General features: G+C 46.2%; 2 protein-coding genes across 6 annotated transcripts in view; one reads left to right on the forward strand and one right to left on the reverse strand.

Moving 5' to 3' along the window:
- Positions 1-26673, reverse strand: part of LOC125431935 (zinc finger protein 383-like) — a 190526-nt gene that overhangs the window by 53744 nt on the left and 110109 nt on the right. The gene's annotated exons all lie outside the window — the stretch shown is intronic.
- LOC125431936 (zinc finger protein 664-like) overlaps positions 1-26673 on the forward strand; it is a 46401-nt gene that overhangs the window by 8566 nt on the left and 11162 nt on the right. For 3 of the 5 annotated variants that reach the window (XM_048495177.1, XM_048495179.1, XM_048495178.1), the window contains exons 6-7: positions 18670-18872; positions 19598-20527. In XM_048495177.1, coding sequence (XP_048351134.1) covers positions 18670-18872; positions 19598-19661 — 267 coding nt within the window. In that variant the 3' untranslated portion in view covers positions 19662-20527. Of the gene's footprint in view, positions 1-17355; positions 17446-18324; positions 18374-18669; positions 18873-19597; positions 20528-26673 lie in introns of those variants that run through there. The other 2 variants (XM_048495182.1, XM_048495181.1) reach the window with 2 other exon arrangements.

Consider the following 26673-nt stretch of genomic DNA (forward strand, 5'->3'; position numbering starts at 1 on the left):
AAACTGCTGCTGTAATTTTCTCTGGTTCAGGAGCTTAGTTGAAGAAGAAGAGTTGGATTTATATTTGTCAGCTCTGTTGAGAGACAAGTAAGAAAATTATTACTGCTAACATGTCTCACTTAATATAAATGTTAAGAATGTTAAAAATGTTATAAATGTAAAAATGTTAAGAATGTTAAAAAAAGGCTTTGAAATACTTAGTAAGGTTTTGCAGAGTGTACAGTGGTGGGATCCAAAAATTTTAGTAACAGGTTCCCATGGTGGTGGGATTCAAACTGTGGCGTAGCGCCAGTGGGGCTGGACGGGACACGGCAGGTGGGTGGCCGGGCATTCCGGGGGCGGGGCATTCCTGGGCGGGGCTGTGGCAAGGACGCAGCCAGCCATGGGCGGCTTCGGGTCCTTGGGCAGGAAACGAATGCACGCAGGCGCAGGCTGCCACACACGCTGGTGCACCTCCTGCTAGACTGCTTCAAGTTCTGCGCGCTACTGCTGAGAGGAGGGGCGTAACTAAGGCAAAAATCATGTGGCAAAATCACCAATTAGTAACCCCCTCTCGGCACACACAAATAATTAGTAACCTACTCTTGGGAACCTGTGAGAACCTGCTGGATCCCACCTCTGAGAGTGTATGCAGCCATTTGGGTTTGTGTCAGCTCTGTTGAGAGACAAGTAAGAAAATTATTAATGCTAACATTTCCCACTATAATAATTATTGTTTTTATAAAACCAATTTTGTAAAATTGTTACTTTATATAAATGTTAAAAATGTTAAAAATGGTGTTAGATATTACTAGAATCTAATGTACAAATTATACTATGTTGTTTATTTATTTGTAGAAAGACCTGTGCATGGCAAATGAATGAATAATTTTCCTGAAAGAATTCTTGTTTTCCTCCTGAGGGAAGACTACAGTGAAAACGCATTTATAAACTTGCGGAAGTCAAGCTTGGGAAGTATTTTCTATATGGAATATAATTATCCTAAAGATATTGAAAAAATGAACGATTTTTGTTCAGTAGATATTGAAGATATGGATTATATATATATCTCAAAAATGAACTTTTATTGTTGAAAAAACTGGATGTACAATCATTGGATTCAGACAATTATAAAATATACATAAATACATTTATTGAATATATTGATCCTCCGTCTTCAGTGTGTGACCCAACCTTTAAAACCCTTCATGGCTGTTTTGCTGGGTGGTTGTTGTGGGGCAGCCCTGCTTGTGCAAATTGGAGATCCTCTGGGATCATCCTTCTCCGGGGCCTAGTACTACTGCAGGAGATGAAACCACCATGCAGGAGGGACCTTCTCCATCCCCGCCCCCTTCTGCCTCTTTAATCCCCTTCCCCAGGAGTCCCAGAAATTGTCTCCTTCTGGAGATCAGCTGCAGCAATGCTCTGGCTGCTTGGAGCCTTGGTAGGGAATTAGATGATGCTACAAAGCAAACCCTTTGAGTCAGGTTTTCTTTTTCTGGGCTAAGTTCTGAATCATGGATACTGTTTGATACGGAGTGTGTGTGTGTGGTTTTTTACTAATGCCATTTTTTAATGTGCTGTAATCACAATGCGGGAGGGGCTGTGCCTGTCACTGTGGCTCAGGGGTAGTACACTCTGGCTCTTGGCAAGCAGGTGAAGGACCTAAGTTTGGTCCCTCCACCGAGATCTGCTTCCTACGTCTGGAATACACTGAACTGATGCTGCTGGTCTGACTCAGTGAAATGTGTACAGTTTCCAGACAGAACGCCTCTGATGTCATCACATGTATTAGAGCAGATAGCTCTTTTTAGAAACACTTCAAGCTATTATTTCAACAATCTGGGACTCTGCTTGTTCCCTTTTAGAGTGGGGAGGCCTTTGATTACTGGATGCCATCCATTTTTTCCGAGCTGCTGTTGTTATTTGTTTTTATGATTACATATTGTATTTTAAAGTGTATTATCATCTTCTATGACTTGACTATTGCTTGTTGTAAACCGCCCTGAACCCTTAGGGGGAGGGCGGTGTATAAATTTAACTATAAATAAATAAATAAATTGTTCAGGCAAGCGAGCCCTGGTATTGCTGAACCTCGCTCCTCCTTTGGACTCTGCAAAAGTGTATGATTCCTTGTAATTAAAAAATATTATTATATATATAATTTCTCAACATTGACAGGCCCGACGGCTGGCTCCTTTCCTCTCCCAAGCGGACCTAGCCACTGTGTTCCATGCAACGGGTCACCCTCCTAGATTAGACTTATTGTAACTCTCGGGCTTCTTACTGCTGCCTTCCCTATGGCGCTTTGATCCGGAGAGACTAAAGTTGGTCCAACATGCAGCGGCGCTAGCTACTTTACAGGCAGCTTTACTCTACGACATCATATTCAGCCTGTGTTGCGCCAGCTGCATTGGCTCCCGGTAGAGTTCCGGATCATCTTCAAGGGTAATTCGGTGTTGACCTTCAAGGCCTTACGCCGCCTGGGACCCTCAGGGATCTTCGAGACCGCAGATCACCCCATATGTCATCCTGCAACGGCCTCTCCGCCTTCTAGTGGGAGGCCAACTCGGGATTAGTGGTCCTCCTGGCCCCTCAATGATGCAGCGCTGGCCTCCACGCACAGGGGCTTGATGGTTCTCGGCCCTGCCTGGTGGAACACCCTTCCTCCAGCTATCCTGATGTCCCATCCTAAAGGGACCTTAACAAGTTCCATGCAGGGCTTTGTAAAACGGAGTTGTTCTGCTTGCGGGCCTTTGGAGGGATCTCGCCTTTAGCTTGAAATGGTGCCTCTAAGCTGGCTCATTCTTTTATCTGGGCAATTTATCATCCAATACCGTGACTCGCCGCCACTCCTCCAGGGGAGAGAATTTTAAAAGTGGGTAGTTGGTATTGAACACCTCTATTATTACTGATTGTTATTGTTTATCGCTAGTTTTAAAAGGTTCTTAGTAATTCTACATTTATATTTTATATTTAGATGTTGTACACTTATGCCCAGAGCCTCCTTGGGGATGGGGCGGCATAAAAGTCCAATCAGACCAATCAATCAATCAACTCAACTTCAACTTCAATAGTGTCTTTTTCAATTTCATGCAGCCACTGACAAGCCTGGGAGTTTGGATCATATTTATAAAAAAATTAGGTTTACACTATTGATAGTGTAACTCTGGAAAGCTTTGGGTACAGCTCTTTTCCTTGCAGTTAGTTCCTTTTATTCCTGTACTCTCCCCACCTGATTAGTTATAACCTGATCTCAGAATAAGGCAGCTTCTTTATAATTGGGATTTTATTTTAATCCATTGATATTACAATTAAATTGGTTTTCTTTTTATTCAAATCCTGTCGGATGTTTTCACTGCATTTTTATTGTGCTTATTGTAATATTAGAGAAATGAGCACTTCAAGGGAATCCACAACCCTTGGGGGGAAAATGCCGTTTCCAAAACCCGAATTTAAAGGGAAAGACAAGTTTGCTTCCGGAATTACTGCTCATCTCCGGACTACAGAAATCAGTTTCCCTGGAGAAAATGGATGCTCTGGAGGGCCTGCTGAGGCCCCTCCCCTCCTGAAACCCCGCCCTCCCCAGGCTCCACCCTCATATCCCCAGGAATGGTCCACCCTGGAGCTGGCCACCAGAGCAACTGCCCATTCACACACTGCTTCTCCGCTGTGACCCCCGATCTGTTCATTGGAACTAGCTCACCTGATGAGGCTTTCTCAGGAAGGTCAGCTTCTCCTCTGGTTATGCGTGGCTCTCCAGTTCTGGGAGATGCAGGCTAAATGTTAGGAAACAAGATCCACCTAGTGACCAATGGGCCACACAGCCTGGAAAACCCACCAGAACCAGTACATATGTGTGTTTTTGTATCCCTTTGCATACCTGAAGGTGTCAGGATGAGTTACCACATTAAAATCATCAAATCCAATACTGCCTAAAACCAATAAAATATATAGCAGTAAAACCTGTTTAAAATTCATAAACCCGGTTTAAAAATTAATGTTACCAAAAGGGAGGAACCTTCTTTTCAGTCAAAGGCCGGGGAGAATAAGGGTGCCTTTGCCAATTTGCTACCACACAATACACATCCAGCTCATCCTCACACGCCTCACTCTGCCCTCCCCTCTACATCCAAGCAACTCACCACTTACTCCACTTTCCTTCACTCCATATTCGCTTACAGCTCTCTTTTAATAAAAAGCAAGCTGAAGTTTGCCTTTTTCTTCTAAGAAGTAATCTCAGTGGGTGGGGCTTAACCAACACTACTGCCTCTGCTTCTCTTTGCAGACGTGGCTCTTTAAAACCCAGGGAGCTTCCCATGGTCTGAGCGCCTCACCACCCTGCCTCTGCTGCCTGGACTGGGAGTAGGCCTGGGTTTTGCCCTAGTTCTGCCATCCTTACCCGGCTTTTCAGGACCACACACCAGCCTCTAAGGCTGGACAGCGGGATTCACACTCTGGACACTTCTGTTGTGGAATGGGAAGGGGTTACCTTATACTAAAAAAACAAAATAAGACACCACTCGATGTGGGGAATTGAAAAGGGAAAGAGGGATTCCATTTGACCACCCCAAAAGGCTATGCTGGGGATCATTGGACCTGCATGGACATCTGTGTGGGTTGCGGACTGTGATGAGAAGGACAATTGCCACAGCAACGCGTGGCCGGGCCCCGCTAGTAACAAAGATAAAACAGGATTGATATAAAATCATCAAATCCAAACGATAAGCCTCCTATAAGACAACACAGAAACAGTTCTGCACCCCCAGGTACAGAGATGGAAAGAAATGGGGGAGGGGGCGACAGGAGGGAGGAGGGCCAGCCGGCTTTTGGGGAGGGGGGAGATGCTCCCCATTGTCATAAAGCTGCAGTGCCTGCCTGCCTCGCCCCCCCACTCCTCTCACTCCTGTAGTCGGATCCAGCCCCCTGATCCCTGGGGCAGATCCAGGGGTCTTCGTGGGGATAGTCCCCACTCCCCTGAGGAGGAAGGGGCTGGCCATGTGGAGACCCTTCTTGCACCTCCTTCTTGGGGAGTCTGTCCTTCCGGTGTGGGGAGGGAGGGGCAAAATCTCCAATCATCCGAGGTAGCTCAAGGCTGACTCCTGCCCTCCTCCCCAAGGGGTCGCCTCCCCTGGCCTCTCCTCTCCAGCAAGCCTCCAGCCCTCCCCCCTGCCTCCTCAGATGCCCTTTCCAAACCCCAAAGCTAACTCTTTTGCAAGGGAGGGGTAGAGGCTTTGAGATGGACGTGGGGTTCCCCTGCCCCATCCGCACCACCAAGGAGACGAACTCCTAGGAGGAGATTCCTCCAGGGCGGGGCGGGCCACTTCCTTCCTTCCTCTATTGGAATCTGCTCCAGGCGGGTAAACGGTCTTCCCCCCACTCCTGCAGCCCCTGCCTGGCAGCCCCTCCCGGAGTGAGTCAAGGGGAGCTTGGGGGGGCTGGGTAAAGTGGGGCGGAATTGCCAGGGCTGCAGGGGAATGTGGGAGGGTGGGGAAGGGGGATCAGAGGTCAGGGATCCAAGAGAGCTGCCCCACATCACAGCTTGGGGGGGGCTGTTCTCTCCGGCGCCTCTTCTTCCTCCTCCTGTCTGCACGAGGCTTGTGGTGCGGGGTCACATGTCGCCCCTTCCCCTGTACTGGTGGGAGGCAGCCCAAGTGGCGAGAGGAATCTGAGATTTGCAGGGAGGGAGAAAGCAGTGGGGAGGGGGAGGAAAGGGGGCTGCACTGGGGAGGTGGAGGTTGCTTAGGGGACAGACTCCCTGACAGTTGCTCCTCAGGGGCGAGAGGCTGGCTGCAGAGGAGGCATCTGGGGGGGCAGGGGGAGTCTGTGCCCCCCCAGCACAGGGGGAGGAGTCAGCATGGGGGTGGACCCCCCCCTTGGTGACCCTGTCTGTCTCGTTTCTGGGGCATTCAAGGAGGGGTTGGGACTCCCTTTCCCTTTGAGAGGACGTCCCTTCATTAAGCCGTGGAGGGGAAGCGAGGGGAGTGTGGCAGAGCCCTGAGCAAAGAGCTCCAAGGGTCCAAAGCGGGTTCTCTGGGGGAGGGAAAGGATGCCTGTGGGGCCAAAATCCTCCCACTGTGGGCTTGAGGATGGGGTGAAGTGTAGGGCCAGGATCTGCTAGGCAGGCCCCAAAGCGTGGAGAAAGGAAGGGGAGACAGTGAATTGGGAGAAGAGCTTCCTTCCTCCCCTCCCCTTATTCACCGGTTCCTGGGCCAGAAGGAGCCACTTTGTGCAAAACAGAGAAGTCCCTTCAAAAAGAAGAGCAGCCAAAATTTCAGACCCGCAAGAAGTGGATTTTGTAGCTGCTTGAGACTGGGGAGGAGACTGATGGGTCAAGGGTCAGGAGGGGCTGCAGATTTGGGGGGAGATTCCCCCTTCACCTCATAAGAACATAAGAAAGAGCCTGCAGGATCAGACCAGAGTCCATCTAGTCCAGCACTCTGCTACTCACAGTGGCCCACCAGACAGCTTTGGGAGCTCACCTCCTGTGCTTCTTGGCAGCCTGGCACCAGCTGGCCTCTCCTTGCATCCACATCAGGATACAAAAATGCAGCTGTGTCCTTTGCTTTTTGGGAAATGGATGAGGGAGAGCCCCCCTACCCTTGCAACCGCGCTCTCATTCTCCCTGCTGAATTACTGGCTGTCTTCGTTGTGGGTTGCTTTTCTACCATGCTGCATGTGTACCAAGTAGGGGGCACCCCGCCCCCACCTCCTGGAGAAGATGCACCAGAGTTGCAGGATCTCTCCAGGCTCAGCAGTGCTGGGTGCTGGATGGAAGAACAGAGCAAAGGCCCCCATCAGTCTCGCCCAGGAGAGTCTCAGACTGGATTCATAAGAGCAAAGACTGTGGCACAGTCTTTTTCCTTGCAGTACTAGCGTTCTATGGGCGGAGAGTTTTCCATTGTGCAAGGAAACATTGATAGTTGTCACATTGTGGGCTGCAATCTCCCCCTGTCGCCATGGGCCAGATAGTCCAGTTTTAGCCTTTAATCTGTATATGTGGACAAGGTACATAATTTGGTAGTAAATCTGGAACGATCCACTGAAAGAAGAGTGAAGATCCATTGTTTGGACCTCTGTTGTTGCATTGTGGAGGTGCCACTAAGCAGCAGAGTAATGATTTTTTTTTGGCTGCTGTCTGTGGGTATGGGCGTAATATTTGGTTTTATGGCACGTTTGTGGTGTCCTAGTGCAAAACCCATGAGGATCCATGCTTTGGAACCATGCTTTGTGCCATGGCAGTGCCAAAAATGGTGCATGCCTGACTTTTACAGGGCATGCTTTGGCTGTAAACATAACCTGTGATTTGATGGTGAATTTAGGGGTAAACTCTAAAAGCAGGAAAATCATAAGGTCTTCTGTCAGGTTTTGGAATTAGTGTTTACCTCACCACTGTGGTATCATGGAGGCAGTGGATTCAGTGATTTTGGGTGCTGTGGACTATGATGTAATGTAAGACTGTGGTCAGCCGTTTGAAGTGTGCTTTCCAAAAATATATAGCTGATCTCTCAAGGAGGGATCCGCCCTAAACGAATATCTGGATCCCACTTCTTGCCTTCCAGTCCCCTTTTTTGCCCCCCACCTTCAACTGGAGCTGCAGTGCATTTCTCTGTAACTTTTGGGTCTAATTCCTCTCTGTAGGACTCCCAAACAGGTAAGTTGAAGTTGGGGAGGGGCTTCCTTTGTGGGTCACCAGGAGTTTAGGAATTGAAAGTGAAAAGGATTTCCTTTTCCCCACCCACCCCAAAACCATCCCAGCAGTGGGGCTCTTGAGCAATGTTTCTCACTGCTCAGGGAGCCATGCAAGGAGTGAAACCCTCCAGAGTACATGATTTAAGGGTGGGGAGGAGAAAATGGAGGAGGAGGCATGGGAGACAAAGTGGGCATAACCCCCCTGACCTTTAACTCCCACCCCAATCCAGGATATTATTTTCCTTTGAGGGCTTTTCCCCTTGGTCTCCGCAAATAAGCAGTCTGCAGATGAGTTTTATGATCTGTTTCTAAAGACCTCCCTCCTCAGCCAAAACACACAACAAGGATGCAGCAGGATTCCCCTTACTGCCCTTTGGGTGTCCCCTTAAGTCCATTGGTGGGTGTTGGGGTACCCCACAGAAGGAAGGAAAAGGCACCCATCTCTCCCAGGAATGATTGGAGGTCCTGAACTGCTGGTAGTGGTTCCCTCTAGAAGGCCTCTCTGGTGTTTTGATAAAGTTGCACTATTCATAGGAAACTTCCTGACAAGACATGAACAGACGACACACCAAGGCAGAGCAGAGCTGCCAGTCTGTTCATCTTAAAAGAACTAGTTTGACAGAAGTCAGAAAACAGGCCGAAACTGTTAGGGGTACCTGGTAAAACAATGTATAACTGTTTCAGAAGCTTCCATTGCTGTTTCTTTTATTTATTTTTATTTTATTCAATTTGAAACCCAGCCCTTTCCTGGATAAATGCCAACGGCTCAGGGCAGCTCCCACAGACATTTAAAATGAAACATCACATCTAAAGTTATAATTGGCTTTAAAGACATGAATTAGCTTTCATTAATTATAATAAAACACCAGTACATTAAGATGGTAACTCTGTCAAAATATCTAGAGCCTAAGATCCCTCCATCCCAGTGTTACATCAAACTCTGGAAATAACTAAGTATTGGAAGGGGTATAAGGGGGGCAGTAAAAGATATGCATCCTGTGTCTTATCTTTTTGCTCTTAAAAAAAAGAATAATTTTGAACTTTGTTTTACAAGGCTGGATGACGTGATCAAGGTGGAGAAGAGCTGCAAGTCCATTCATCTTCGTAAAACTGGATGAATTCAGAAACCGGGCCAAAACTGGCAGATATTCATCATTGTTTCATATACTTTCATTGTTTCTTCTTCTCCTCAGATAAGCTTCTTGTTCTTATAAAAAAGACATTGCTTTTCTGCATGCTTTGAAGTTAGTTTATTTTTATTTTATATATTTTTCTATCCATGGTAAGTGCATCAAAAGCGTGGAATCACAAAGTGAAAGACATGAAGTCCTCTCTAGTTCTTTCATTAGATAAAATATTTATCTTTAGTGCTGTTCATGTATTGCATTATTGTTTCTGATTGCTTAGATATTTGAGTTCACTGGGTATAGATGTTTTTTAATAACTCCTATTAAAGTTTTATGGTTTTATTGCTGTTCTTTTGAGCCAGGCAGTGAGCTCATTTTGCTTTTTTACATAATGGGTTTAAAAATCATCCCAAATCCTTTTTTCTCCTCTTTTCTCCATTGATTCTTGGATGGGCCAACTGTTGGATCTACAGGGGTCAAGTAAGCTATCAGTGGGCCAAGCAGACTCAGGAAAGGGATTTTGGGCTGCCTTTTAGCTTGGATAGTCTCCATGGGAATGGCTCAACTCAATGCATTGGTAGCTGTGAAAAGGCAAACTCTATCCTGTGGATAATTAGGAAAAGGGAGTTGATAATAAAACTGCAAAGATTCTGCTTCATGCCTCTTTATATAAAGTCAGTAGGTGCGACCTTTTGACTTTGGAGTAATTGTCAGTTCAGTTCTGGGTCGCTTTTAACATCTCCAAAAAAAAGTGATATTGAGGAGATAGAAAAAGTGCAGAGAAGGGCAACGAGGATGATCGAGGGGTTGGAGCACCTTCCTTATGAGGAGAGGCTGCAGCGTTTGGGACTCTTTAGTTTGGAGAGGAGACGGCTGAGGGGGGATATGATTGAAGTCTATATAATTATGCATGGGGTAGAAAATGTGGACAGAGAGAAATTTTTCTCCTTCCACAGAATATTAAAACCAGGGGGGCATTCCATTGAAAATGCTGGGGGGAAGAATTAGGACTCAATAAAAGGGAAAGACATTTTTCACTTCTAGTCAATGTGGATTGGTGTTTGGAATATGCTGCCAACTCCCAGCAATCATCACATTGAGGTGCACTGCTGCCTGTGACAGTGCAGAGAGGGTGGAGCTCTGCTTGCTTGTGCCATGCCCCCTGGCATCAGCCTGCTGCCCACCATGTATGGAAGGGACAAGTGGCACATGGGCTTGCATTACTGGGAGGGTCAGGCCACACCTGCCCATCCCTCCCCAGCTCCCTTGGTGGAGGCAGAGATGACAGAAGGCCAGATTGTCCCTCCTACACTGAATTTTGAGTGGCAGAAGCAGCATCTTTTTGCCAGGCAAGAGAGTTACAGACCCCCAGGCAGCACAACAGGAGAAACGCAAGGGCTCAGTCCCAGGAGTCCTGTGTTCGGATCACACTAATGATTTTGGCTGATGCTCCTCTAATCTAACATTTTCCATATGCAGGGTTGCCAATATCCAGGTACGGCCTGGAAATCCCCTGAGTTTGTGGCCCCTCTCCTAACTTCCATTCATCCCAGCAACCCTTGTGCCTCGATCAAAGCACAAACCACACACTCTGTGCCAGCACAAGATTTACACTTACCTAACTAACAGGAGACCCCTGTGCCTGTGGATGGAGCTATCTCCTAACTTAGTAGCCATCTGAAGCCCCTGGAACAGCCTGACCCAAAGTCACATCTTTAAAGAGCCAGAAATAGTTAAATATCCCAAAAAAACAAACAGGCATCTTTCAAAGAGAATGGTATGTAGTATCATGAAATATTACAAACCACACTTTTCTTCTTATCCATCATGTGCCACAATTCTCTTTGGTTTTCCTTCTGACATGTTGATATCTGCCTCCCACCCTCTGACCCCCACAGCTAATTTCACAGGAAGCAAACCTGTCTTCATACACCCAAGTGGAGTAAAGGAACCTTTTCTACACTGTCAGAGGGCTTTTAACTCCTGACCCATAGAAAAGAGGATGGAAGAGCATGGACCTAGGAGGGAGCAGGAGTTGGCAGAGAGAGCAAGGGAAAGACCCCTGTCTCCTCTCCAAGCTTTAGAAGTGGTGTTGGAATTCCGGGAGAGAGCTGTCTCCAGAGGTCTGTGGGATCAGGAGACTGCGGAACTCCAGGAAGGAGCCTTTGTGCCGACGCGCTCCGGGCAGTTCTGCTACTGCGTGATGCTGAGAGGGCCCCTCAGAGGCTCTTGTGCAGCCGGCTCCATGGGCTTTGCAAGCTGCTTGGCTGAAGCCAGCCAGAGGCACTCCAAGAAGCTGGATCCTTGGACCTGGTGATCCTGGAGCAGTTCCTGGACCGGCCCTGCCCCAGTGAAAAAAAATGCAGCTTTGGGGTGAGAGGATGTGGGCCAGGAGGACCAGTCTCCCAAGCTGTAGCCCTGGCACGGGCTGGGTTCCTCCTGAGCCTAAGGCAGAGGAGAAGAGGCAGGCAGAACAGGTGAGGGCTTCTGTCTCCATTCAGGGTCTTGTCCAATTCAAGCTGCAGTATTTCACCTTCTCCTAAGGCTTCCTGCCCAATATTTGTTCCAAGTTCTAATCCCTCTGGATGGGCATGGTAGATTTCCAAGAAGGTGGTGCATCAGCAGCCTCTTCTTCTGGGGAATTTCTTATTCCCTCTCCAGATAGTTTGTTAACAGTGTTGAAAGAAAACCCTACCGGTCTACTTCTAAAGGAAGATGCAGTTTCTGGGAGCGGGCCAGGATCCGCTCCTTGGTAAATGGAGGTTGGGAGAGAGGTAGACCCTACTCTGGGAGAACTGGGTTGGAATTCCTGCACTCCTACCACAAGTGGCTCTGTGCCTCCAGCTCTTGGTGGTGGTGAACCAGGTCTGTTTGCCTTGCTCCTCCACACATGAAGCTTTTCCTGCTCTGTGCTGTCCTTTGATTAGGTCATAGTCCCTCTCCCCAATCCTGGCTGAGCCTCCCACCCACCCTTCACAAGGTGTCTTTTGTGGGGAGAAGAAGGGAAGACGTTTAGGTTTTACTTCTCTGACATTTCCTTTTTAAAGTCCAGAAAAGCGGTAAGTATAAATTCCAAAACTGTTCTCCTTCTACTCCTTTGTTGCCGCTTTCTACTGTTTCCCACGAGGGTTGGGGCCTCCTATCTGTGAAGATGGAAGCTGAGTTGGAAAGAGCTCCCGCTGGAGGAAGGGCAGCTGGACCAGGGTTGCCAGGAATGTGCCCCAAGATGCCCTCTCACATGGTGTAAGGACTCATTCTGACCTCGGGATGGCATTGTGGGCACCCACTTAATTCAATGGGTAGAGAATTCTGGTCAGGACAAAATGAAACGCTTTTCTTTTCGGCCCAAATTGTGGTGCTCAGTGGTTCAATAATAGTTGGGATTCCCATAAAACTGGATTAGAAAATGCATGTATTCAGCTCCTCACATTGGTTACAGTATTCACATCCATCCTTTCTCCATTGGATGGTCCCATGGTAGCTCGAAACAAAAGCAGTGACAAATCTTCAGCTTTCAAGTTCTTTCAGTCCTTGGAGGTAGAAATCCAACAAAGTCCTGCGTGGTTCTAAGATGAGCGGGCAAATGTGTTTTGTGCTCTTGCTTATTGGCCATTTGAGTAAGGCACCTCGTGGTGGTGTCAGTTCTGGATGAGTGGATGCTAGACTGGGGGTGGCAGGGCTTCTGAGGTGTGGTGTGGATGCCATGCTGATGTTGCCTGGGGCCAAAAAAACTCCAGATGCGGGATATCAGTGGATCAGCAGGATGCTGGCGGACACTCATTGGAGATGACCCCTCTGCTTACTGCATGTACTTTTTTATTCTAAGTCTGGGGGTTTTTTTAGCCTGGTGTGATAGTGACTTTCCAGATAATTTCCTGTTTTTTCTTCTTTCCGCACCAACCTGGATCTCAAGTGCGCCACCCAGTGTCAGCAGCATCTCTAGTCCCCCCCCAAGTCTCATGGGTATTCCTTTGTGTTTCTCTTCTGTCTCTCCTGCACTACTTCTGCCAGTGAAAGGCTGGAGTGTTCTGGCTGAGTGTACAGAGGGCAAGGTTCTCACAGCGTGACCTGGGGAACCAGGGTGCAGGAAGCATGATTCACAGCAAGGCCAATAGAATAGGGGAGTGGAGGCTACATACTCTTTCTTCCCTTTTCCCTCCCTCGCAGTGCAGCTGAAGAAGTTTCAGGGTTGATCTGTGCTGTTCCAGAGGTGTGGAGAACGGGCTGCTGCACGCCCAATCCAGGGTAGGCTGGCAGATGAGCAATGCTGACAGCCGGCCCCCTCCTTTCTCAAGGGGACTTTTCTCCCCTTGCAGTTGGTGCTGAGGGGCCCAGGCAAGAGCCCCTGACCGGGCCACTCCTTTTACACCCTTAACTCCTCCTAAAATGTCCCTCTTCCCAGCACACTACATTTCGCCCCCCAGTGATTACCAATTTCCTGAAACCTGAATCTGCCTTTTTTTCTTTCTTACAGTCTCTGGTTTCTTTTGAGGGCATGCAATGCGTCTTTCTTTCTAACGGAGGCAGAGTGGGCACTTCGCTAGATCCAGACTCAAAGAGCCTCCTTTATGAAGACGCCATGCTGGAGAACTATGGAGCGTATTTCCTCTGGGTAAGGAACCTTCCATACAGGTGCCAGGACTCTGGCCACATTTCTGCCTTTGAGATTAGGCACGAACTCAAAAATCGTTGGAACAGTAATATTGATGCTTTTCGCGTTGAGGCCTTTCGAGATTCAGCATCGCGTAGGTAGAGTGACTGAAGTCTTCCTGGTTTGTCCATGCTCAGCTGAGTCCAGTGTTATTGCCATCACCCAATCCTCTGGGTGACTCCTGGGAAGAGGACACATCCTAATTTCTACAGTTGCCCATACATTAGGAACGTGACTTCTGGGAGGAGACTTGAACCTCTATCGGACTTTGAACTTCTAGTTAGTCCCGGGCTTCAGTTATGGCTTAACCTTTTCGAGTAACTCCCCGAAAGTGCCCAAATTGCTACCCAAAACCACTAATTTTATTTATAACGCGCAAAGTGCCAACATCGACGTAATTTGAATCCTGAATACTGGAGTAAGGTTTCCAGCTCTAGAAAAAACAGTTGACTCTGTGGGTGCGCTACTCTGGAGTAAGCTTGGTAGGAAGCAAACTGCAACGCCTTCTCGAGTGGGTGGAATCACGCACCCTAGGAGGGTTTACTCTGTAGCAAGCCCCATTGCCAGCAACCGGAGCTTCACTCCCCAGGTAAAGCGATTGTGCTTCCAGGCCAGCCTAGATAGGGTGTGTGTGTATGTGATTTCTCCACCACCACCCCACACATGATGAACTCTCCCAAGGGCGCATGCGTGCTCTACGAAAGAGAGGGCCTCTGAGTGCCACTCTCTGGCACCTGCGTACTATAGGTTTGCCACCACTGGTGTAGTCTCCTCTGTTTACTGGGTGATCTCTCTCGGCTGTTTCTGCACAGCCAGTGTTAAGAAAGCCTGCATCGGTGCATTAATCATGCCGATGCAGGCCTTCTGGGCTTAGCCATTTGTACGAAACAGCTTGATGGGATGTGCAGCTGTTGGAGCAAGGCTCCGCAAGACAGTCACAGATTCTCCTCCCCAGCTCCTAAATGGGGCTTCTTATCTTCTTGCTGAAAGAAAGTCCGTTGTTTGTTGTCGCTTCTGAGGGAGGCTCAGGGGACACCACCCCCATGGCCAGAGAGTGGACGGGCTGGAAGCACCAGAGACTCAGGGGCGGTCCCCTTCCCTCCTCAGAGTGACGGCAGAGCCGCACGGCAATGCCAGCTTGTGAAGGTAAGGAGGCCGCTTAGTCGGGAAAACGCTGGTTTCGAAACACCCGCTTCGCCGCTCACATGGCAGCAGATGGAAGCCGCTGCGTTTGCAGAAAAAAACCTTCTACTCCTCGAAGCGAAGTTTTGAAAACACCCATTTAGCTGCGTGGAATAACAGAGCACCACCGCATCGAGATTTGGCTAAAAGTGGTCTTCTGTGCGAACGGGTCCTCACTAAAATGGTGTTCTTTACCGGGCTGAAGCCGCCGCTTCAGCCCGTTCGGTGAAAACCACCGCAAAGAGAGTTACGCATGACAGCCAGACGGAAGACCTTTTTAAAAAAAAAGAGATACAAAGAATACTTTATTACATCACAATTCGAAACTGGATCCCCTTACATGCATACGTACCCCTCTATGCGATTATACTTTCTCCAAGTTCCAGCCTTCATGATGTAAGTTTAAAATCAAAATGACCTTCTGCCTCTCTGAACTAAGACATAAGCATGGTGCCCCTCTCTTCCTAAGTGTGAGCTAAAAGGGTGGTCTGACTTATGTCAAGATGGGTCAGTTACTTCATAAGTTTCCTAAAATAAGACAAGTGTCTTTATATTAATTTTAATGCTCCCAAAGATGCGCGTCTTATTTTCGGGGATATCTTTTATTTTCTCTGTGTTCTGTCTCATCAGGCATTTTCGCTTCCAAACAAAAAAACTTCGGTACGCCTCCTTGCCAATTCTTCTCGATGCCCTTATACTTCTCGTGAGACTTCCAGCAAAACCCTCTACTACGCCTTTATTTCTCTTTCAGGGGATGTCTTATATTCGGGGAAATAGGGTACCTAAATTCCTTGAGGGAGGTGGTTGTACCAAAATATTGTACCAATATCTCCAGTGCAAAAAAAGATTTCCCACTCTTAAGCATACACTCTTCTTGAACGATCTCATAAGCTTCCAGCTCTCCTCTGACCTCTTTAACCTCTGTTCCATCACGCTTGTACCACATTACATTCTTTTAGTAGATGTGGATCTTCCTGGCACTTCTACCAGTTGGACCTAGAGAGATAAAGTTTCATCTTGAAATCTTTTACCGGTCATATTGGTCATATAAATCCTGGGTGGCTATTCTTTTAATATCAGGATACAATTCTTCAAGCCTCAATCTCCTGTCCCAATAATGCAATCTGATAAAGGAAATGGTCACCCATTAATGAGCAGTGCCTGATGGGTGGCCCTCAGTTTCTTGTCCATGTGCTAACTGGGCCTCTTCCTTCTTCCAGGGGCACATGTACAGTGAGGATGGTTAAAAGTCCAGGGGGTCTCTTGTGGAAAAAGACACGATGATGTTTCTTGAGGGAAACGCTTGGAGGACAGAGACCAACCTTACCAAGACAGGAGGGAAGCTTCATGTGCAGATAAGATTTTAAGCAGATAAGCCCGTTCTACTCACCTCGCATTTGAGTGATGCTTCCTGTGAAATTCCCAGTGTCCAAGGAAATAAGATCAACCAAAACAAGAACAAATGAATGTTCTTCACATGCTAACTACAGAGAATCTGTTCCAGGGAAAACAAAAATGAAAAAATCTTTCCTTTTAGGAAAGACCTCTTCTCTCATCGTCAGAAATCAGCCCTTTCCACCCCATCAAATCCTCAGGCCCCTTCCTGCGACACGAAAATAATACATTTTCAAACCACTTCTCTACAACTGCTTTGCAAGTGGATTCTGCATACTCTGCATCAGCTTCAAAGAGCACTGAAAGCAGTTAGAAAGTGCATTATTCTGCATGTGCGGAATGAGCCTTTGTCAGGTGAGGGGGTGTATAAATCTTTAGATTGTAAGCCAAGCTTTTCTGATACAGCAGGCTTGAATGACTTTTTCATGTGTATAATAATGTAGTGAAACAAATTTATGTAGAGGGAACTTCTAGGGAAGATCAGGCTTCCTTGTGTGGATTCTAAAAGGATTTCTCTTTTTATCCCAGCAGGTGATGAGCAGTGGAATGAGAGTGATGGGGCAGTGCTAAATAAAGTCCAGAATGAAGTTTTGGAAGGAATTTTCAGGAATCAATGTGGACCTAATAAACAGAAAGGAAGTCACATGACTGAAAACAGGGATAAACCAGTTTCATATCAAGGGCAGGATTTCAAGGAACTAATCCAAACAGCAGTGGAAGCACAGAAGTGCTTGGAATGTGGTATGACCTTTACAGATCAAAGCCAATATGAGATCCATGTGCAAATGCACAGTGCAAAGAAGACCTATCAATCCTTGGTGTTTGGAAAGAATAATGTTCGCAGAACAGAGCTATCTAGCCATCAAAGAACATATTAAAAAGAGAAACCTCATAGCTACACAGACTGTGGCAAGAGCTTCTTACGAAAATCAGATCTTTCCCCAAACCATTGTGGGACTCATTCAAGAGAGAATCCATTACTTTGCATAGACAATAGAAAGGCCTTCTCTGATATAAGAAAGGGCAATGTGCATCTTCCAAACAACCATTAAGGCATAATAACGGCACATGAATGTTTTGGTGCATGAAAGTCTCCTTCAGCTGCAGATCGAAGCTCCTAGGTGCACAAAAAGCGCGAACTCACACAAAGCTGCATGAGAGACCTTTTCAGTGCAATTGCACAGTGTGGAAAGCTTATCTAGTCACGCTGCCAAAGCAGTAATCTTCAACGGCAGACTCAAAGAACTCACACAAATGAGAGACCTTTTGAATGCTCAAAGTGCGTGGAAAGAGATTCAGCTTCAGCATGGTCATTTTCAACAGCATCAAAGAACTCACACAAATGAGAGACCTTTTGAATGCTCAGAGTGTGGAAAGAGATTCAATCAAGCATGTTCATTCTCAACTGCATCAAAGAAACTCACTACACAAGAGAGACTCCTTTTGAAAGTCGCTCAGGAGTGTGGAGAAAGAGATTCATTTGTAGTAGCACTCTTCAACGGCATCAAATAATCCCTACACACGCAGGGAGAGACTTCGAATGCTCTTTGCAGAGTACGGAAAAGAGATTCAGTCGGAGTAGTGACTTCCTTCAACAGCATCAAAGAACTCTACACAAAGGAGAGGACCTTTGAATGCTCCAGAGTGTGGAAAGAGATTCCTGCCTGAGTAGCACCTCAACAGCACTGCAGAACCTTCACACAAAGGATAGGGACTCTTTTGTATGCTCAGAGCGTGGAAAGCGAGATTCAATTATAGTAGCGTTTTCATCCTTCAGTCGTCATCAGCACTTTACCCACACAAACAAGAGACCGTTTGAATGCTCAGAATGTGGAAAGAAATTCCGTCTGAGTGGCAGTCTTCAACGGCATCAAAGAACTCACACAAAGGAGAGACCTTTTGAATGCTCAGAGTGTGGAAAGAGATTCAGTCGGAGTTGCACTCTTCAACAGCATCAAAGAACTCACACAAATGAGAGACCTTTTGAATGCTCAGAGTGTGGAAAGAGATTCAATTATAGTAGCCATCTTCAATGTCATCAAAGTACTCACACAAACGAGAGACCGTTTGAATGCTCAGAATGTGGAAAGAAATTCAGTCTGAGTGACACTCTTCAACGGCATCAAAGAACTCACACAAAGGAGAGACCTTTTGAATGCTCCGAGTGTGGAAAGAGATTCAGTCTGAGAGGCACTCTTCAACGACATCAAAGAACTCACACAAAGGAGAGACCTTTGAATGCTCAGTGTGTGGAAAGAGATTCTGCCTGAGTAGCAATCTTCAATGGCATGAAAGAACTCACACTAAGGAGAGACCTTTTGAATGCTCAGAGTGTGGAAAGAGATTCATTCAGAGTAGCACTCTTCAACAGCATCAAAGAACTCACACAAAGGAGAGACCTTTTGAATGCTCAGAGTGTGGAAAGAGATTCAATTGCAATGGCAGTCTTCAACGGCATCAAAGGACTCACACAAACGAGAGACCTTTTGAATGCTTAGTGTGTGGAAAGAGATTCAGTTATAATGATAGTCTTCAACGCCATCAAAGGACTCACACAAATGAGAGACCTTTTGAATGCTCAGAGTGTGGAAAGAGATTTAGTCGAAATGCCCATCTTCAAATGCATCAAAGAACTCACACAAGGAGAGACCTTTTGAATGCTCAGACTGTGGAAGGAGATTTAGTCAAAATAGCAGTCTTCAAATGTATCAAAGAACTCACACTAAGGAGAGACCTTTTAAATGTTCAAAGTGTGGAAATACATTCAGTTGGAGTAGCAATCTTCAGCGGCATCAAAGAACTCACAGAAAGGAGAGTCCTTTTGAATACTTAGTGTGTGGAAAGAGATTAAGAACATAAGAACATAAGAACATAAGAACAAGCCAGTTGGATCAGACCAGAGTCCATCTAGTCCAGCTCTCTGCTACTCGCAGTGGCCCTCCAGGTGCCTTTGGGAGCTCACATGCAGGAGGTGAAAGCAATGGCCTTCTGTGGCTGTTGCTCCCGAGCACCTGGTCTGTTAAGGCATTTGCAATCTCAAATCAAAGAGGATCAAGATTGGTAGCCATAAATCGACTTCTCCTAAATCTGTCCAAGCCCCTTTAAAGCTATCCAGGTTAGTGGCCATCACCACCTCCTGTGGCAGCATATTCCAAACACCAATCACACGTTGCATGAAGAAGTGTTTCCTTTTATTAGTCCTAATTCTTCCCCCCAGCATTTTCAATGAATGCCCCCTGGTTCTAGTATTGTGAGAAAGAGAAAAATTTCTCTCTGTCAACATTTTCTACCCCATGCATAATTTTATAGACTTCAATCATATCCCCCCTCAGCCGTCTCCTCTCCAAACTAAAGAGTCCCAAACGCTGCAGTCTCTCCTCATAGGGAAGGTGCTCCAGTCCCTCAATCATCCTTGTTGCCCTTCTCTGCACTTTTTCTATCTCCTCAATATCCTTTTTGAGATGCGGCGACCAGAACTGGACACAGTACTCCAAGTGCGGTCGCACCACGGCTTTATATAAGGGCATGACAATCTTTGCAGTTTTATTCTCAATTCCTTTCCCAAAGACAGATTCTGTCAGAATAGCCATCTTCAACAGCATCAAAGAACTCATACAAGGGAGAGACCTTTGTAGTGCTCATTGTAATGTCCCTGTCCACTCTTCAATGAGGCACCCCGATTTGATCCCCTTCTCATAATAGATTGTTGGGCACCCCCTGGATAGCAGAAAGTGCTTTTATATGCTAAGTGTGTGGAAAGAGATTCACTCTTAATGGCTAGTTGTGTTCTTTTTGTGTTCTTTGCTTCTTCACTCTAAGTTCTCTTTATTCCTTTGTGCATTGCTGGAATTCTACATTGAGGCTGTTAATTCCTCTTCTGTCATCTTTTGCTTCAGTTTTTTCTTTAGCAGTTAGTTTTCTCACTCATCCGTCAGGGTTGTTAATTTCATTTGGCTACATAAATAGCCTTTCCTCAGTTCAATAATTTAGCTGATAACCCCCCGCCTCTTTTCTTTTTTCTGCTTTTCCTCAGCCATTCTGGGTATTATCAGCTACTTAAACTTCTTTCCATAATTGTGTCAGAGCCCTAGCCTTTCCCAAAGACAGGAATCAATACTTTAAAAGTACAGTTCGTGTTTTATGGATGGCTAGCATATGAAAGCTAATATATTTAGTGTCCGAACTTGGATCCTTACGAGCAACAGATGATATGTTCCCAGCAGAAATACATCAGGCCCCTCCACCCCACTACTCAGGCAGGACACAGAATTCCCAGAGAAGGGGGAGGTAGGAGGGGGGAGAGGAGGAGGAAAGCAAAGGCAATTTCACTCAGACATACACATTCCAAGTGGGAGAAAACATTTTTGACTTGATAACTCCTCAGGCCGAAAGAAGAACAAGAGTTTGGATTTATATCCCGCCTTTCTCTCCTGTAAAGAGACACAAAGGGGTTTACAATCTTCTTTCCCTTCCCCCCCCTCCCCACAACAAAAACACTGTGAGGTGGGTGGGGCTGAGAGAACTCTGAAGAACTGTGACTAGCCCAAGGTCACCTAGCTGGTATGTATTGGAATGCACAGGCTAATCTAGTTCCCCAGATAATCCTCCACAGCTGTAGTGGCTGAGCAAGAGCCCCATAAAAAACAATATGGCAGGAACTGGCCTAACCCAGCGAGGTTATGACAAAATATATCTTGGCTGCTTGGAGAGCTCTGAAGAACTGTGACTTGCCCAAGATCACTCCGCTGGCATGTGTTGGAGTGCATAGGCCAATCTAGTTTCCACAGCTCTAGTGGCAGAGCAAGGAATCAAACCAGTTTCTCCAGATTAAAGTGCACCTGCTCTTAACCACTATGCCACTGCTTGAGAAGGGCTCTGTAAAAAATCATATGGCAGGAACTGGGCTAAACCAGCAAGGGTTAAGACAAAATACAAGTCCTATCTCTGCGGCTGTGCAAAATATATCTTGGTTGCAGTAAAAATTCAGCCTGTCTTTCATTCTGAGCCAAGTTAAAAACCAAGCCTGGTTAAAAACCCAGTGGTTCTTTGGCTATTTTACTTGGAGTTTTAAGTTGCTATCTTATAATATGTATTTAATATTTCATTTTTGTTAAACTATTGAATTTTTCTTTCCTGTGTATTTCCATTATTGTTCCAGCAGGCTTGTCTGAAAGCCTACATGCGACATACATGTCTTTAAATAATTGACATGAAAATAAACCAGCCAGCCCCTCATCTCCCCTGTCCCACTCCCTAAAATGGTGCCTGTTCCTCATACCCCCCAGACAAGGCCTGGCAAGGAAGCAGGCCTTGGAACACCTTCTGATGATTTCCAAGGAGACCCTCCTCAGCTATTCAGAAAGCCCAGCCCCTGGTAAAGGATACTTGTTACTGTCAGATCCATGTTCAGACAACAAAGCAAATGAAGAACCAAAGACTTTATTCATGATGAGCGAGAGACAGAGGAAGAGAGTTCTGGCGAAAGACCGCCAAAACTCTTGATAACATGTTCTAGCAATCCCAACACTCTTGTGAACCAGTGTTTCTGTTAGAAGCCATGCTGGCAGCCTGTCTTGACCACAAGGTCAGGAAGTCTTCCTATGGATTAAAAATTGGTTGAGAAACAGCAAACAAAGGGTGGGTGTAAATGGGTAGTTCTCACAATGGAGAGATGTAGGGAGTGGTGTCCCGCATGGATCCGCTTTGGGAACAATGCTCTTTAACCTATTCATAAATGACCTGGAAGTAGGGGTGGGTAACGTGGTGGCCAAGTTTGTGGATGATACCAAATTATGTAGGGTGGTAAGAACCTCAAAGGATTGCAAAGAGCTCCAAGCAGACCTTTATAAATTAGGTGATTGGGCTAAGAAATGGCAAATGCAGTTCAGTGTAGCAAAATGTACAGTGATGCACATAGGGGCAAAAAAATCCGAACTTCACATACACGCTACAGGGGTTAGTGCTATCAATCAAAGACCAGGAAAGAGATTTGGGCGTCTTAGTTGATAGTTCTTGATCCTCCTTGATTTGAGGTTGCAAATGCCTTAGGAGACCAGGTGCTCGGGAGCAGCAGCAGCAGCAGAAAGCCATTGCTTTCACATCCTGCATGTGAGCTCCCAAAGGCACCTGGTGGGCCACTGTGAGTAGCAGAGAGCTGGACTAGATGGACTCTGGTCTGATCCAGCAAGGCTCGTTCTTATGTTCTTAAAGAAAAGCACCTGCAAAAGCCAGAGAACAGCTCTGTCCCAGAAAGTGCTCTGTCGTCCCTCCCTGCCCCCCCTCCAGCGATATCCTGACAGTTACCTTGGTTGTTTGTGTGCCAAAATATAAACCTTTTTGTAATTTTCAGAATACTTTATTTTTGTATTGTCGAAGGCTTTCACGGCCGGAATCACTTGGGTGCTATGTGGTTTCCGGGCTGTATGGCCGTGTTCTAGCAGCATTCTCTCCTGACGTTTCGCCTGCACCTGTGGCTGGCATCTTCAGAGGATCATACTTTATTTTGTTCAATAATTTATCTTTTTTATTTCTTCCCCATAAAAGTACAATACATACAGTTACATAACAACCATTACATTAATACAGACTAAAAGAAAAACTACAAAGGGGAACACACACACAACCCTCCCCCCCAAAACCAACCTTCCAATAACTGAACTAAACCTGTTATAACTAACCAAACTATACACCATAAAGCTATATAATGACTTCCCGCTGTCTCCTTGTTGAATTCTAATCCATTGTAGGTTTATGCATCTATTTGAAGTACAACAATGTATCAGTTACACACTGTATCATTAAAGGTATTCTAATTCAAACTCCTGTTTTCTTTTAGATCTCAAATCCTGCCCTTATTTCTCTTCTACCCTATTTTTCAATACATAGCCCGTAAAATGTTTCCAGTTTTCTGCAAACTTCTCTGTATTGCTGTCCCTTAATAAAGTTGTTTATTTCTGACTATTTTGTGACTTTCTGTATCTGGACGTTCATTTTTGCTCCCTCTCAGAAGAGACATACCTGCTATTTTTCATCTTTTAATGAATAACCTGACTATTCATGACCCTTTGCGGAATGCTCTGGCCCCCACCTGGTGGAGCGCTCAGTCTGGGGAGACCAGAGTCCTGCAGGATACGGTACAGTTTTGCAAGGCCTTTTAAGACAGAACTGTTCCACCAGGCATAAGGCTGAGGCAGCTATCGTGGCACATTGACAGCCTCCCTTCCTTTCCCTTCTCTTTCCTTTCATCTTTCCTTGGAGCAAGAGCCTGAGGCTCCGGCAATGCCCCCGGAGCCGAGCCTCACAGCAAAAGCGACCATGTCCTCTGAGAGGGCTCCTCAAGCCTTTGCCAGCCACGAGGCGGCAGCCATTCCACATGTCGCGGCAAAAGCCACTAAATAGATGTGAAAGAGCAGGGAGACCCCAACAATGGTGGCTACTGCGGAACACCCAGTTTCCACAAAAACACCAGAAGCCACGGAGCACCCCCTGCAGCCTGCAGAGAGCTCCAGCCTCAACACAAGGCCCCACGGTAACCCCCCAGGTCCTGGGGTAGACCCTCATAGAAATTGAGCTGCTGGAGGCGTTTAGGACCATCATGAGGGAGGACGTGGTCCCCCTCCTCGAAGAAAGCGGCTTGTTGCCTACCATTAGCTATGGCCAAGCAGGGCTTCCTCAGGAAGGGGTGGGGAGTGATACAGAAGTCTAAGGCTACCTTTTCTGCCCCCTTGATCCCCAGGGCTGCTAGGAAAAGGGCCAGACTAAGCCCCCTAAGGGCAGATTCCTCTCCATCTGCTAGTGAGTCAGACTCCAAGGAGGAAGGGGAGTTTGTATCTCAGGATGAGGCAGAGGAGGAGATCCAGGTGGCAAAGTAGTCCCTCAGGTTCTTCAGACAGGAAGACTATCAGTATCTGTTAAGCAAGCCGGTCACTGCATGTAATTTGAAATTCTTGGCAAGCGAAGCAGAGGTGGCACGGGACCCAGAGCTGAGGTCCACCCACAGGGGATCAGGATTTTTTCCCCCAGGTCACCCCGAAGGAAATATTTCGAAACTCAGGTGAAGGCAGAATGGGCCAAACCCACAGCCAATAGTCAGCTTCACGTGTTCTTAAAAACGATGTATGGAGCCCCTGCATATACCAGCCACCTCACGTAGGTTCCTCTCACATTGCGTCCCTCCCATCCAATGATTGGGTCACTGAAGATTGGGGGGGCACACTATTAGAGACAGTCTTGGTAGAAGGGCTAATCACCTGACCAGGAAACCCATGAAGCCATGGCTATGGCAATCAAGGCCTCATCTGCGGCATCTACTGTGTCCAGAGCCAGCATGGGCCAGAAACCTTATTGAACTGCTGAGGAAATAAAATGGCTTCACAAGGGCGCCTCCAGAATTCTGAAGGCAGCATCCTTTGCAGCAGATGCCATCTTGGACGCAGTCCTTTTCTACCATGGCCGTTACCGCTGCTACTCCAAGGCTTCTAGGGCTGAGAGTCTTGCTCGGAGCTGAATCATTGGAAATATATGCCCTATTTAGCAAACCTCAATATACCAAAGTGCTAACATTTAATAATGTGAACATGTGAACAATATGAAAAACATTCTATCAAAATATGAAATTATTCATTTATACACCATATTCATGCATACAAACTCTCATACAGTTGATACGTCTCTTACAGCAATTAAGTAAACATAGCAATTACCTAGCACAAGATAATTGCTTTGTCCTAGCCTTCTCCAGGAATCTCTAGGAATATTTTAAGTTTATATATTGATGCTGTTGGGGAAACATTTGGTTTGGAAATGTATCAATATATTTCTACTTGATTGTTTGTGTATTGCTACTCCTGATGTTAAGTAATGTATTGATTTATATTGATGTATTAGATATTGTATGGATTTAGTTGCCACCTGAATCATTTGTTAATGCTGCTGTTATTGTTTTTTATAATTTGTATAGCCTGAAATGCTTAGTCGCCATCTGAAATTGGTTCTATTTAGTCTTATGTATTTTATTACTGTTATTGTCTTTTGTTATTGCTATATTGTTGGAAGTGTATTGTTTATCATTGATGCCAGCCACAGATGCAGGCTAAGTGACGTCAGGAGAGAATGCCAAGCTAGAACTACTGACCATACAGCCCAAAAACCACACAGCACCCTATGTTTCAGCACTTCTGTATAGAGGTTTGTCGTTTGGAGTTGATGGTTTTATATCAATGCGTATTTTATCTTTTGTTTAATTAAAAGGCTGCTGTGAGCCCGCCCTGGTGAGAAGGGGTTCGATAAGGCAAAATATAACAACAACAGCATTGATGGGCATCCTTTGAGTTTTAAAAGCATGAAGTTACTGATATTAGAAAACACTGCAAAAAAAATATCCTATAATGTGGGAAGGGGGCAACTGGGTAGCAGACAGTCCTTGGCACACAGCAGGGCCCACGTGCAATTTCTGGCATCTCTGCTCTAAAAGAAACACGTCAAAAGAACAGTAGTTGGAAAAGTTCTCTCTTTGGGGAGAGGACTGTGCCTCAGTGGTGGAGCCTGACATTCTGCATGCAGGAGGTCTCTCACGTTTGCTCATCTCCAGCTAAAACAGGATCTGACGGTAGGTGAAGGTAGACCCCGGAGAGCTGTTGCCAGCCTGAGTGGACAATACCCATTTTGCTGGGACTGAAGGCTTCAGATTCGGTGATAGAGCAGTTTCATGCATTCCAGTGACCAACCTGCTAATAATCAATGTTAGTGCAGCAAGAGGGAAGGGAGGAGGAAGGAGGCAGCCCTCTCTCTTTTGTTTTGCTCCTTAAAGTTACAAATTGCATCTTAAAGTAGTGTTGAGGGACGGCAGCTAGTTGGTTGAGGTGTCGTCCCTAAGCTTCAATGTAGCCTGATGGTACATCTGAGTCATTGAAATGCATTCCTGTCAATATCACTGCTAAAAAATATGTGTGCACCCTGTTTCCCAGAATATAAGACATCCCCCGAAAGTAAGACGTAGTAGAGGTTTTGCTGAAGTCGCGAAATAGAAGGCATCTCTCGAAAGTAAGGCGTAGCAAAGTTTTCGTTTGGAAGCATGCTCTGTGAACAGAACACAGAAAAATAAGACATCCCCTGAAAATAAGACATAGGCGCATCTTTGGGAGCAAAAATTAATATAAGACACTGTCTTATTTTCGGGAAAACACGGTACTCCTGCTGCCTTAATAGCTTCCCACTGTTGCAAGGGGACTCTCCTCTCTCTTTCACCGCAGCTTTGTAGATAACTAGGTTTATCCCATCCTCCTCACATGGGAATGGTTCCGTCAACTGTAGGGATGGAAGTCCAGGTGGCTGTATGGCTATCTGTTGCAGCCAAGCAAATTGGGGCGCCTAGGTGTAACCTCTGCTTGTGGGTTCTGTGGGGCAGAACTTGGAAGTTGAGTTTGCAACAACTAATTTTTACTAAAACAAAATGGTTTACTTTTCCTTAACATGTGACACTTTCTAGTAAAACATTAACAGTTAATAATATAACACTTCCAAGGTTCTGTTCAAGTTTCAATTTCCAAGTCCTTATATTTACAGTGTGTTGATAATGCCAAGTCCAATTCTTCCTGCTGGTGGTTGGCTTATGAAGACTTCAGAGGCTTGGTGAACTGGCTTCAAGAT

Source organism: Sphaerodactylus townsendi, linkage group LG04 (assembly GCF_021028975.2).
Source record: "Sphaerodactylus townsendi isolate TG3544 linkage group LG04, MPM_Stown_v2.3, whole genome shotgun sequence".
NCBI lineage: Eukaryota > Metazoa > Chordata > Lepidosauria > Squamata > Sphaerodactylidae > Sphaerodactylus > Sphaerodactylus townsendi.